Genomic DNA, 14470 nt, shown 5'->3' with positions numbered 1-14470 from the left:
TAAGCATCATAGTGACATTTTTTTATTTATTTTTAGTATTTTGTACTTTAAGTGTAAATGAACATTTAAAATGAAAAAAAAAGGACCAGGCAGGTTTTTGATTGTGGAAGTGACAGGCAGTGATTTATATATTTCCAATTTACTATACCATCCCTTTTTCTTTTTGTTTTGATCTCCTAGCAGTAACTTGGAGTCATATCTAGCTAAAAATAACTATATCCTCATACTTTTTGGATCATTAATGACAGTTTTCTTGCATCCTGCTTGGAACAATAGTCTATTTATTCTTAGCGCCCTCTCTCGTCCATCGATGGAACTGCAGCCGTATTCCTGCAGGATTGAATCAGAGCGGTCCATTCTCTCGGGCGCCACCTGGCGTCCATAGTAGGGTAGTGCGTGCTCCCTCCCCTCCAGGACAGAGACACATCGAGCCAGCAGCAGCCCGGACAGGATGAGCGCTCCGTGCAGCTGAGAGCCGGGATCTGGACGCCGGGGCTCGGGATTAGCGGGCTTCTCTGCTTGTTGCTTGCTGTGGGAGGCAGCAGGGGATCCCATGCGATGTGAGTGAGCTATGCATTTTGGAAATGGCCAGGCTGAAGCCCTTAGAAAAGATGGCGCCTCCCCCCCTTTGCTGGGTCTGCGGATCTGCCCCCTCTTCCTTCTCGCCGCTGGGCTCCTGCTGGGGCTCGGATCGGGGGCAAGAGCCGGATGGTGCCAGCCCTGTCCGGGCAACTGCACGTGTGCCAACGACTCATGCCAGGTGAACTGCTCCGGTGCCGGACTGCAAGAGCTGGAGGCTGTGCCCACCCATGTCACCGTGCTGTGAGTATACAACTCTAACTTCATGCCCCTGTACCCCTATTACTTCATGCCACCTGTACCCCTATTACTTCATGCCCCCTGTACCCCTATTACTTCATGCCCTCCGTACCCCTATTACTTCATGCCCCCTGTACCCCTATTACTTCATGCCCCCTGTACCCCTATTACTTCATGCCCCCTGTACCCCTATTACTTCACACCCCCTGTACCCCTATTACTTCATGCCCCCTGTACCCCTATTACTTCATGCCCCCTTTTACTTCATGCCCCCTGTACCCCTTTTACTTCATGCCCCCTGTACCCCTTTTACTTTATACCCCCTGTACCCCTATTACTTTATACCCCCCCCTATTACTTTATACCCCCTGTACTGTACCCCTATTACTTCACGCCCCCTGTACCCCTATTACTTAATGCCCCCTGTACCCCTATTACTTTATACCCCCTGTACCCCTATTACTTTATACCCCCTGTACCCCTTTTACTTCATGCCCCCTGTACCCCTATTACTTCATGCCCCCTGTACCTCTGTTACTTCATGCCCCCTGTACCCCTGTTACTTCATGCCCCCTGTACCCCTATTACTATTCATCACTCTGCACCCCTTTTTCCTATCCTCATATCCCCTGCACACCCTTTTCTCTTTCTACCCACTCTTGTACCTCTTCACACCCCTCCCTGGACCTTCCTGACAGCATCTCAGCTCATTGCAACTTTGTTTACCAACTTTTATAAAGTTTTAAAAACTTTTCAAAACTTTTTCCTTGTGCTGAAAAGTTTTTATTTCTGACATACCAGGCTGTTATTATTGCTTGAGTGATCTTGGAGAAATAAACATAAATATATTGTATTTTAATATTATATATTGATCATAATAATGATATATTCATAATATTATGATGATTATTATTGTCGTTAGTTTTGGCTTTATTTCTTTTTATTCTGCAATGTTTTTGCTGTTGTATCCCGTGCTGAGACAGATCCACTGTCACACTTATAGAATGATAAGGGAATGGACAAAGTGTAGGAACCCCGAGCCAAAACCATCGCCTGTCAGTCTCTTACGCTACGCTGGTGACAACTCACTATTGGTTGCTGCACGGCTTCCCAGGCTTGTTCCTTAAATCTGTATATACTGCTCCCGTGTATGTATATAATATATATAATCTCGTTCTTGTCTAACTAGTTCATGGACAGTGAAGTGATTTATATAAAATAAATGTGTGTGTGTATGTATGTATGTATGTATGTATTATATATATATATATATATCAGTATGGTTCTGGATGGAGTGAAGAAGTGATTCTTATTCTTATAGTCTTCTTCAGTGTTGCGTTCCATTTGACATGCTTGCTGCACCATATTCCATTTATTGTATTACATATACACAGATTTGTGCATTCACCCTCCATGGGCTGTCCATATTTCTGTGACTGTTATAAGTAAAGTGTGTTGTTTGTAAAACTGAGATGCCGAGTTCCTAAAGACCCATTAAAGAAATATAACATTTTTGCATGCGTTAAAGAATAAGTTTAGCCTTTTTTATGTCCCTGCAATGAGAATCATATTTCTGTTTACCCCGGTAATATTGACATGGTACAGAAAGTGGTGAGGAAGCCTAAACGTTATGATTGTCACCAGAACAGGAAGTTACGGGGAGTTTTTCAGTGACCGTGATCTTCAGAGGGGATTTCTTCTTACTTTGGACGGAATTATTCCCACTTCACGTTTTGACTCTGGACAGGAAGAAAAGGGCAATGTTCTCAGTAGGACACAAATACGAGGGAAAAAAACCCAACAGTTCTTTTAGACATTATCCACTCTATGTACCCTAAAGCTGGGCTTTAGGATAAATAATTATTGTCTGAATACAGAAGATTTGTATTCTAACTTGGATATTGGTGTGCTTTGTGTATTTCTTTCAGATCTGAAGTAACCCCATGTGAAACGATGAAAAGACCAGCCACTGCTTCTCTTTCTCCTAGTGCAGGGTGACTGGTCTTGTCTCCGCCCCTACTATAGTTTTCTGCAGGCAGCCTGTAGTGGGAGGAGCTGATAGGCCCCTCCCACATTGCTGCTCTCTGCGCAGGCTAAATACAAAATAGCAATGATGTTACTGCTTTTTTTTTTCTTTAAACAATGTTTAAAGACCTGATTGCCATTTGTCATGATGGGATTTGTAATTCCCAGATAGCTGGTGAGACCAACTCCATGTTTATAGGTGAAACCCATTAAAAGTTTTTAACAAAATACAGAATGTTGTAATTTTTTTTTTTAGTATCTAAAGCAAAAAAGTAAAAAAAAAAAAAGTGGTAAGGGTTTCATCCAGTTGAATTCCTGTCATGGCAACTGTAGTGTGGAATGTGAGCTATGTGAAAATGTGCATTGGAGGAACACAAGCAGCTCAGAAGCCGCTGCTCACACAGATGGGATCTGTAAAAACGTACCAGGAGAGGGTGGTCCCACCTAACGGTTCTGTGCCGGACCCGGGAGGGCAGAAATGCAGATGGATCCATTGCGGAGTTATTATTAATAAATAGGACTTATATAGCGCCAACATATTACACAGCGCTGTACATTAAATAGGGTTTGCAAATGACAGACAGATACAGACAGTGACACAGGACGAGGAGAGGACCCTGCCCAGAAGAACTTACAGTCTAGGTTGTTTTTTTAAACAGATGGCAGGGCCTGGCAGCCTTACTATGGTGGCAGCAACTTACCTCTGACCTTTGGCCCTCATGCTTGTTCCAGGTCAGGGAAGTCATGATAAGGACGGCAGCACTGGAGCCTGAGAAGTGTTGAGCTCAAAAAAAAAAAAACTTTGTAGCGGTGTTCTCCCCAGGCCTTTTTAGCTGGGCGCACCACCCAGCACTTTGTCAGTAGTCACCCGGCTGCTTTTGGGTGATTACTGAAGAGTTGGGCCACAACTGCCTACAGCTTCAAAAAATGTCTAGGTTGTTTTAGGGTGCACTAGAAGGGTTAATTACATATCTCGTCCAGGGGGGTTCTTTTAGCTTACTGGAGTTCCTCCAGGGGTTGCTGGGGGTTCTTTGAGCAAAGAGCAGTTTGGATCTCTCAGATCAGTATAAGCAACACCAATGATATTTTTTGTCTATCTGTAAGGGTGACAATGGCCAGCAATGTAAGAAGAATTCTTCCCACTGACCACCAAACTAATATACTGTTAGCTGTGGATATTGTAATTATAGAAGACCTAACAGTTATTTTAAGGGTTCCCCCATGTTAAAAAAGATTGGGAAACGCACCAGTGGTGACCCCTACATGTTCCTATCAATATGTCATTTGCCCGTAGTGAGTGTAATTGGTTCACTTTATAGCTTATATCACTTTCCGAACCCCTGCCACCTTTAAACTGCCCCCGGAGGAAAACCCAGTACTCTGGTGTATGGGAGTAACACATGGCATTGAATGGGGTGTGCCCAACCACTGTGTATATTTAAAAACATTGGAATATTTGGTGTTCTGCCAGCAGAAATGGCTAAACTCAGGGTTGTAAAGCACAAGCTCTCTTTAAAACCTCCATGCAAAGTCCACTCCTTGGGCCTGATTTATTAAAGCTCTCCAAGGCTGGAGAGGATACACATTCATCATTAAAGCTGGGTGATCCAGCAAACCTGGAATTGATCTGGTCCAGGATTCAAAACATTTGATAGCAAATGACTTTAAAGACGTCTATTCCAGGTTTGCTGGATCACCCAGGTTCACTTATGAAAGTGTATCCTCTCCAACCTTGGAGAGCTGTAATAAATCTAGACCAATGCTTTAGATCCCATTGAGATGTCGCTTATCAGGTTTTCTAAACTCATAACCAACAGAATTAGTTTGAGCCTGTCTTGCATACCATGTCCCCAACCCTTACTAACCCTAAACCTACTTCCAGGTTATCATCTCTGTGAAGAAGTCCATTCCAGGTTTGCTGGATCACCCAGCTTCACTGATGATGGTGTATCCTCTGCAACCTTGGAGAGCTGTAGTAAATCTAGACCAATGCTTTAGATCCTATTGAGATGTCACTTATCAGGTTTTCTAAACTCATAACCAACAGAATTAGTTTGAGCCTGTCTTGCATGCCATGTCCTTACTAACCCTAAACCTAACCTTACCTCCAGGTTATCATCTCTGTGAGCAAGTTCATTCCAGGTTTGCTGCATCACACAGATTCACTGATGAAAGTGTATCCTCTCCAGTCTTGGAGAGCTTTAATATATTTGGCCTCATTGGGTCCCCTTCTCCTCCAATAGTGCTCAATACTAGCTAAAATGTAAAAAATTAGATGTGATACGTGCTGTACCCCCAATCTTCTTTCTGCTGCACACATCTGAGAATGTGGTCATGCTCGTTCCAGGGAATTGATCCCAAATCCCAGCAGAAGATACTCTTGTGTCCAGATTGCCATTGTAAGGTTTGGTGTACTGATTTAGTTGGTGACATCTCGTCCATGATGTGGCCAGCAGCCGGCAATTCACACTGCACTGGTTTTGTATTTTCCACACATGGACAAGGACCGTTTCTGGGGGAGCCAAATAACGTAACTGCATGTTATTGGAGGTGTAGGGGAAACTGCAGTGTCCGGAGGAAACCCACGTGAATACGGCATACCCCTTGCAGATAGGATTGAAACCTAGGACCCAGCACTGCACGGACAAGAGTTACAGCCACAGAACTATCCATTCCGCTCCCCACAAATTTTCTTTCCCTAAAGGTATATTTATTAATTACTATGATGTAGTTATTTTAATGAAGCCAGAGGCCTGAATCTATTACCTGCACATTGCATGTACTGCAAACTCTTTATACCGCTCTTTGGCTTTGTAGGCCCAGGCTGCCCTGTTACACCTACAGAGACCCGATCTCCGACGGCTTCTTATAAGGATCTCCAGTTTCTGTAGCAAGCAGTCATGCGTAAGAAATACAACAGCTGTGCTGTTAATGATTGCCACGGGCAACATAGAAAGCTATTCTTTCAGACAATTCCATACGTGATAGATACAGGAACTACTCTTGCAACCTGCTAGTTCTTAAGTACATGGTGACTTCAGCAAATATATAATATTTATAATATATAACCCCAGGGCTGAACAATACCGAGGAGCTAGGAAGCCAACTCACATAAAAATACATTTACTGACTTTTTAAACTTGTCAGTAAAATATTATGGCTCCTGGATTGGTCTGAATTAGATTTTAAAAAGAAGTGCAACGCCTTCTATTTTTGCTATTTTGTTGGTAAAACGGGGAAGATTTGTCAGTTTTAAAATGCTGTCTCCATACCCTTTGATAATATATTGTAAGCAAATCTCCTTTTATGTTTAATATTCTTTTATTAAATTTTGAACAAGGTTATAAATGTATACCAAATAAAAATAAATGAAAAATGGGGGTGGGGGGAAGGAATGAAATGACATTGGAGAGATATAAGGGAATATAAGGGAGCAATACATAACATAATATATAGCCATTTGGTTCATATTCAATAATATGAAGGTAAGTACACTATATTCAATAAAATAAAGTTAAGTACACTATTCACATTCAATATTTAAAGGTAAGAAAACTTTCCATACAGTTAGATACATTTTCAAAGTTGAAAATGTGTCTAACTGTACAATGTATCTAACACAGGGGTCGGCAAACTCGGGCCTTTAGGCCAGATACGGCCTAGTCCGTAGTTCGCTCCGGCCTAACGCCCCCTGGCCGATCCTGCCTAATGTATCTGCCAGGGGCCCTTAGGAACTACTAGAGCTACTGGAGCTCCGGTGCCGCCTCCTTGCTGTTGCTCCCCTGTTTACCGCAGCCGATGTTGATACTTTAGCCGCCGCGGTAAATAGGGAACGCTCCCTGAGGGAAATCGTTCCCCTGCGCAATGCATACGGAGGAGAGAAATTTCACTTCAGAGGGAGTTCCCTGGTAGTGGGCATAGCCATTAGGGCTTGTGTGCTCCTGCCCACCCCTGAAATGGCCTAGTGGTCATAAAAGTTTGACCCCCGACCTAACATATCCAAATCGAAAATCATCTTAGGAATACTTGGATTTCTGGAGTGTTTTTATATTAATTCCATGAGTCCAATGACATACAGTACAGGTTCTGGATTCCGGATTTTTAATGGTTATATATGCTGTCTATATTAAAATTAAATAACACTAAATGAAATGACACTAAAGGAAAAGCAAATGAAATTTTAATGTTCACCAACTAAATAAAACAGTTTTACAGAATTTTAGTTCAGCTAAACAAAATAGTGCCTCAGAATTTTAAATATTACTGTACCCTGGAAAATAAGCTAAATAGCAGATGAGATGTCAGGATGATGATCTTCATGACTGACAGTAACAGCATCCTCAGCAACAGGAACCGCTTCATTTTATGGAGGAAAAGCAAGACCTAACAGCTGATTCTTTAGTATAGCACCATCAAGACATAAACAGTGTCTCCAGAAAACAGTGTAAATTTGAAAATGTGCTCCAAAATCTATGCCGGAAAACTGCAGGATCCGGATTATTGAAGGCCGAATTTTTGAATGTCAACTGTACTATCTTTGAATCCACAACGTTCCCATAATATTTGAGATTCCATGGCCTCAATATCATTAAGTTTACACATCCATTCCACTATAACAGGAGTTGAGGTGGTGCCCCAGTGTCTGGCTAATATTCTCTGGCCCACTACAATAAAATCCCCCTTTATGTTATAAGGTAAGCTTTTAGATGCCGCCATTGAAAGATTTCTTTCCTTCTATGGAGACCTTTAAAATTCTATACCATTGGTGACAATTGGTCGCCATTGCAAGTAAAGGGTAAGGTTTCCCAAATGGAGACAGAGGCAGCAATTAAAACTTGGGGAGTCTAACTCTCCCCCACTCTTTCCAAAATTTGGACTTTAAATTGGAGCAGCCACTGGTCTAATGCAACATGCTGGAATCAACTTGGACAGAAAGCCACACAGACATGGTGACAATACAGATGCCATGAAGGCTGTATTCCTCATGGGGATTGACACCAGTAACCAATTGGCCTCCAATGTATTGAAAAGCCTCCTAGGTAAGCATGCAATGTTCAGTAGCCAGTAGACAGTAATTTGTCTAATCAGTGGATGCATATGTTTATTTTTATAACTTAACATATAACGTATTAGCTGCGTGGGAATTTGCTGGTGTAGGGGTTTCTTGCCGAGTACCTGGTTCATGCATGAATGAGATTGTGTCTCTGGTGACACTCATTAACCCAGCTGGTATCATTGTGTTGGAGAATGCAACATCTTAGCTCTGTCCAAAGTAAAAGTCACAAAGGGCAAGTTCACTGTAGATCTGCATGGCCAAACTATGGCAGCATGTGGCTGTGACATTAAAGAAAGCCTAGAGGGCTTCTGTGATGTTTTCTAAGTGTGTAAATGTTTTAAAAACCTTGCATAGCTTGTTTTTGTATATGTAAAGTATGGCAGCCATAACAAGCTCTGCTTCCCGCTCTGCAGTACTGCTCAGAGGTCTTGCTTTACTGTACCTTCCCACAGTGCAAGTCTACCTGGGTGACTTAAAGCAGCTAAACTATTTGGTAGATTGTAATAGCAAAGATACCTCCTGTCTGTCATTTGGGGCGACTATCTGTATGTTGGACTTCATTCCCACTGAATCCCCCTCTTAAATGTTTTATTTTATTACTAAAAGTAGCGTACAACACATCCACGCCATCGAACCTCTACACTGTTAAACGTTATTTTACAAAAGCCAGTATAAAGGAAAAATAGATATAAAAAATAGTTCCCCATGGGAGTGACAGAGGTGTGTCCTTTTCTCCCCGACTTTTATGTTGCTTCTTCCTTCTCTGTTTTTATATTTGAAATTGCCGAACCCTCCCAACTACCCAACCAACTAACCAACCAAGTGTCCAATTATTATTATTACTACTACACAGTATTTATATAGCGCCAACATATTACGCAGCACTGTACAAAGTGCATAGTCATGTCACTAGCTGTCCCTCAAAGGGGCTCACACTCTAATGCCCCTACTACAGTCATTAATACAGACTAAGGTCAGTTTTGGGGGAAAGTCCGGATATGGGCAGCACGGTGGCTCAGGGGTTAGCACTCCGGCCTTTGCAGCGCTAGGTCCCAGGTTCGATCCCCAGCCAGGACATTATCTGCATGGAGTTTGCAGGTTCTCCCCGGGTTTTCTCCGGGTACTCCGGTTTCCTCCCACATCCCAAAAACATGCAGTGAGGTTAATTGGCTTCTCCCTAACAATTGACTAACTCCCTTAGACTTAATGACATATGACTATGATAGGGAGAATAGATTGTGAGCTCCTTTGAGGGACAGTTATTGACACGATTTTGGACTATGTACAGCGCTGCGTAATATGATGGCGCTATATAAATACTGTATAATAATAATAAAAATACTCGGAAGAAACCCATGCAAACATGGGGGGAACCAGCAAACTCAATGCAGATAGTGCCCTGGCCGAAATACCAACCTGAGACCTAGCACTACAAAGGCCAGAGTGCTAACCTCTTGAGCCACCGTGCTGCCCAACATATCCAATATACCGTATATCCATGGTCATGCAACACACCAGATCCTAAGTCTATTATATTTTTTCCCGCAAAGAAGGAAAGGAATCTTCTTGATTAGGGTGGTCCTTGGTTAGGTCCACTCAGCATCCCAAAGACATCAATGACATGCTGGTGTTGTGACCGGGCTACCAGTTGGTATGGTATATTGGAACAATTAATCCAGTGCTAGTATGGTAATATTGGTTCTTGTTCGGCAGTATGATCCAGATGGCAGACTGATGGCAGGTGAAGATAAGCTCTTTTGGGACGGATCCTCTCTTCCTCCTGTGTCATTATTTGTATCCCCTGTTTAATTTACAGCACTCCGTAATATGTTGGCTCTATATAAATAAGGATTAATAATAAAGGGGGGGGGGGGTTTGCATGGACAAGAGTTTTAAAAACCTGTGCAATATTAACTCAAAATACACTTAGGCTTCGTACACACCTACAATAATTGTCATTGGAAACGAACAATTGACAACCAATCGTTCTATAATCTTTAACAAAAAAATGCACAATGACTGGCCAACGACGCTGACATGGAGGAAAATTGCTGGAAACGAACGATCCAGATGATCTGATTGGGTGACAATCGTTCACAATCTGTTGTGTGTTGTTCAGTGATTGTGGATTGTTCTGGGGTACACTTTCTCCTGTACATCTCACTTCCTGCATTGTTCAAACGATCGTATCTATTGTGTGTACATTATTGGTGGATTATATTTGAACGATCGTATCATTGCAGCATATACAGAATCGTGTGCTATATGATCGTTTAAAATAATCGTTGATCGGTCGTCAATCGTTTGCACGTGTGTACGTAGCCTTACTAAAAATAGATTAAGAAAAAAAACTTTGTCTATATCTATCCTTTTGGAATATAATGTATGTAGAATTGCGAAATATATATAAATATAGCCTCAACACACCAAACTGATTAAAACTTTATATATGAGAAGTTTGGTCCACCCAAATTCTTCTGTGATGTCACTGGTGGAGGTCCACCCAACAAGCATGGACGTGCAATGGGATATCTGAACGACATGAGAAAACATTGACGATTCAATCCATTATACCCCAATGATGATTACAATAATAATTTTCGGTTGATGGACCCTTTAATAAGATCTCATAACATACATATGTGTCTGCACAATGCTCTGCTGTACTTTTCTGATTTATTTGGTATTGAAGCTGACAGATTATATGCCATCAGGGTGGGATACACATGTTCAGGACCTAATTCTTGGATGGAGTTCAACACATTTTTTGGCCACTTGAACTGAGGGATGAAGAGGTGTTAGAGCTGTAATTGTAATATATTCTGGAAGCATTTTGCAATCTTCTGCCAGCTGCAGTGATCAACATGCTTTTATTATGTTTTCAATGTACTGTACGGTTTATGTGAAACAATAAATTGTAATGTCTATATAGAAAACTAGTTCACGCTGCAGAATACCGCTTTGGGTCAGAAGGGCTGGAGTGATGCTATACGCATAGATGAAATCATTTATTTTCCCCACTTCTAGACTCCAGGGAAATGGCTATACAGTATGTACATATGTAATACATGTAAGGGGGCTCCATTAGCTACATAAGAATTTCTATTTCTGTTCATCCAGTTAGGACATTTTTTATAACAAAGACCTGATTTTTTTGTTCTGCTGTTCATTAATTTACAGGTCTTGTTGCTCCCCAAGCCTATGATTGGATAATAAAAGGAATTAGGCGGATTAATGAACTCTGCTCTAAGCATGCTTATCCTAGCTAAACTTTAGATTTTAAAATAAATAGTCTTTTATTTGCTAATGACGTGTGGTGGTGTCAATGACAGACTTCATGAAGCCATAAAGAAGTGGTATAAGTTGCAAACAACTGCTAATTTATTCAGGATGGGCCAACCCATGAAACGCAACCCAAGAGCTGACCGTTTGCTACTAAATAAAGTCTCCAAGAACCCCAATATTGTCTTTCAGGATCTGAAGGTAGCTTCACAACAGTTGGTGTTAAAGTGGATTGATCTACAATTAGAAAGAGATTGCATCAATTTACCCTGCATGAGAGCTATTCCTATAGCTGTCCAAAAAAGAACATTTGAACAAAGCCACAGTTTGCCATGGAAGATATAGGCAAAGACCAGGCCATCTGGAACAATATGCTATGGTTTGATGAATCAAAGATTGAGTTGTTTGTCCATAGTATTAGCAGACATATTTCAGAAGCAGAATCTAATACAAACTGTGAAGCATGATGGTGGAAATGTTATAATTTAGGTTGCTTAGCTTCTTCAGGGTCTTGGCAGCCTACATTTATCAACTCATAGTTAATAATGGACTTTGTAAAGCACTGCATAATATGTTGGCGCTATATAAATACAGTGTAATAATAATAATATATGAATTCCCCACCATATTAAAGTGTGCTTGATGAGAATGTGAGACCAATATTATTAATAATAAACAGGATATTTATAGTGCCAACATATTATGCAGCACTGTACAATAAATAGGATATTGAGTTAGATTGATACAAAGCATGCTAACAAATTTGCAAAATCTAGAAAAAGGTCTAGAAAAAAAATATTAAGGTTCAATTTGTTTTCTATTTTATTCATCAAGAAATAGGCTTTGCTAGAGATGCACTTCGAAAATATGGTAAAGCTTTTAACAGGAATTACAATATCCAACATTTTCTTTTAGTATACTTCTAAATTACAGGTGCATTTTTAACCTGTATACTTAAGACTGTTTCAGTTCCCGACCATTCTTGATGTCAGATTTCTCTTAGTTTGCCCGGAATGTGTCAGCGCATAATTTAGGGAGTGTCGGTAGGAAGAGGGAGCATGGAAAAGAGAGACGAGGGTGCATTGTACGGGGATATATCATATTCTGCTTTACCGTCGATTTTTCATGCTGCTCTGTGAAGCCGTCTTTACATGCTGTCAGTATTTCTGGTTTGTATGCCAAAACTGCTAATTACAATCAAATTAAACGTCCAGCTGATGGTTCAGTCCGCAGCGCAGAGGTATCATCTTCTCGTTACGTGGACGACATCCAGCATGGATAGAAGACATGGCTCCAACTTTCCATGGTGCTTATGGTAAAATGTTTAACATAAAAAAATGGGGCTTTGTAATAACTAGATATAGTAAAGAGCCTTGTATGTTTACTGCTTGCCTTTCCGTTTTTTATCTTTGCTGAAAAAGTTATGCCCTAAATCAGTAATCGTCATCCATCATCTCTAAAAGCCTGAGTGTGGCGCTAAATCGCATCCCTCATGTGGACCTATGTAGCTTGTATAATTACAGTATAATAGTCTTGTGTAATTAGATCCAAATGTGGACACACCTATGACTCCGTGTGCTGAAGACTTCCTCAGCCGATGGAAGTTGAATCTGGACAGACTCAATGAAACTTAAGTGAATAGAACTAATATTCTTTAACTGTCCTGATATTATCTACCTTTTCTTGGTCAGAAGTAGAAAAATCTGTTCTGCAAGGAAGACCTCCAACTTCAAAACAATCATTACTGGTACTTAGAATGGTCCCCAAACATTTACCCTGTTTTGACTGATAGATTCCTTCCCTCAAACCTCCAATGTTGGGTTTGCTTACTGTGGTTTTGTGAATTTGGTTTCTCCATTAATGTATTTTTTTCGCTGTTGGCTTGGGTGTATTCCAAGTTGACAATGCCAGGACTGATCAACCTCAAAATGTGAAGGAATGGTTCAGGGAGTGAACCCATTGGGACCCCTCAGACCCTAATCCCATTGAAAAACTATTGGAATGTGCTGGAGAAGACTAATCCTTGGTATCATACTTAAGGTATGGCACAGCGGTGCCCTCCCCCCTACTGAGCCCCATGGTTTGATCCATCGACTACATTATCACTTATATGCACTGTGGTCATGTAGGTGTCGGTGGATCAAACCAAAAAGCACAGGGGGACCATGCCCTTGGCACACCCAGTGGTGTCCATCAATGAGGATTCTTTGGAAGACTTAGCCCCTTAATACAGAGAAGGTTGGCAGTGAGACAGGAAAGTCTGTTCTTTACAGGTAAGCATGTACTTTTAAAGCTTTTCCTCTAGCCATGGATTTCCTTTACCCCGGCACAGGCCTTATACCCCAGAGGAAGGGGGTTTATTCATTTGCAAAATCGGGTGATGTTTTTATGAAGACTTTGCACAAGTCAGCAGCATCTCCTCGTACTGTCATGGATGACGGCTTTCTTCATGGAAGTATGGGAGGTGTAAATATAGATAAAAGAGGGAGTTATCGTGGGATATTCTGAGTGAGTAGAGATCATGTGGGGATATTCTGGTCTGGCTACACCCAGTGAGCACTCTGGAAGCTTCTTTTCTGAACAGATTTTTGGTCTGAAATTTCATAAATGTTCTTGTATGAAGGTGTGGACCCGGGAGAAGCTGAACAGGCGTAGCATTCCTGTTAACTGTTAGTGGTGCGTTAGTCACGATGAGCACTATGATTTGGAAGAACTACTTGTAAAAACTATGGGGCGCTGTAAGAACACTTATCTTTGCTCGCTAGACTTAGTAACATGATGTATTCAGTTAGCAAAGAGAGGCCTATAAAAGTCCCCAAGAAGATGGCCCCTGGGCCGCAGGTTTTACTGCTCAATTTGCAATTGGCTTTCTAACAAGAAAACCTGTGAAAACCTGAGATTTCCCCCTGTAGTGATGACCATTGTCAGACTAAACAGGAAGAAATGAGAAATAGCTTTTTGGGGCCTTTTGTTTTAATTTATTAGAAAATTTGAGCTAATGAAACATTATCAACTGTATGGAAGTTCTAACCTTTCTCCGTTTGTTGCCCTTTTACCCATTATGCTGAGAGGGCATTAAAGCATATATTGTTTAGACTGGCAAATTTGCAGCTTCAGGACTAACTTCAGTTGGGCAATGGGAACAACGCTTCCCAGGCAGCTTTGTGGCCCCAAATGCTATTCTAGTTTTAATCAGCTATTCTCAACCAGAATTCTTTGGAAGGTTCCTCCAGAAGTCGCTAGGGGTTCCTTCAGCTGTGATTGATTTACCTCCCTTAAGATGATACC

At 41.3% G+C, this 14470-nt stretch overlaps 1 protein-coding gene across 1 annotated transcript in view; it reads left to right on the top strand.

Annotated features, from left to right (window-relative positions):
* Positions 1 to 426: 426 nt before the first annotated feature.
* Positions 427 to 14470, top strand: part of PKD1 (polycystin 1, transient receptor potential channel interacting) — a 113111-nt gene continuing 99067 nt past the window's right edge. The window contains 1 exon segment of the mRNA XM_072416999.1: positions 427 to 822. Within this exon segment, the coding sequence (XP_072273100.1) occupies positions 572 to 822 (251 nt within the window). The 5' untranslated portion in view covers positions 427 to 571.

The sequence above is a fragment of the Pyxicephalus adspersus genome, chromosome 7 (genome assembly GCF_032062135.1).
Source record: "Pyxicephalus adspersus chromosome 7, UCB_Pads_2.0, whole genome shotgun sequence".
Taxonomy (NCBI): domain Eukaryota; kingdom Metazoa; phylum Chordata; class Amphibia; order Anura; family Pyxicephalidae; genus Pyxicephalus; species Pyxicephalus adspersus.
Note: the sequence above shows the minus strand (reverse complement) of the source record. Positions and strands in the feature narration are given on the sequence as shown.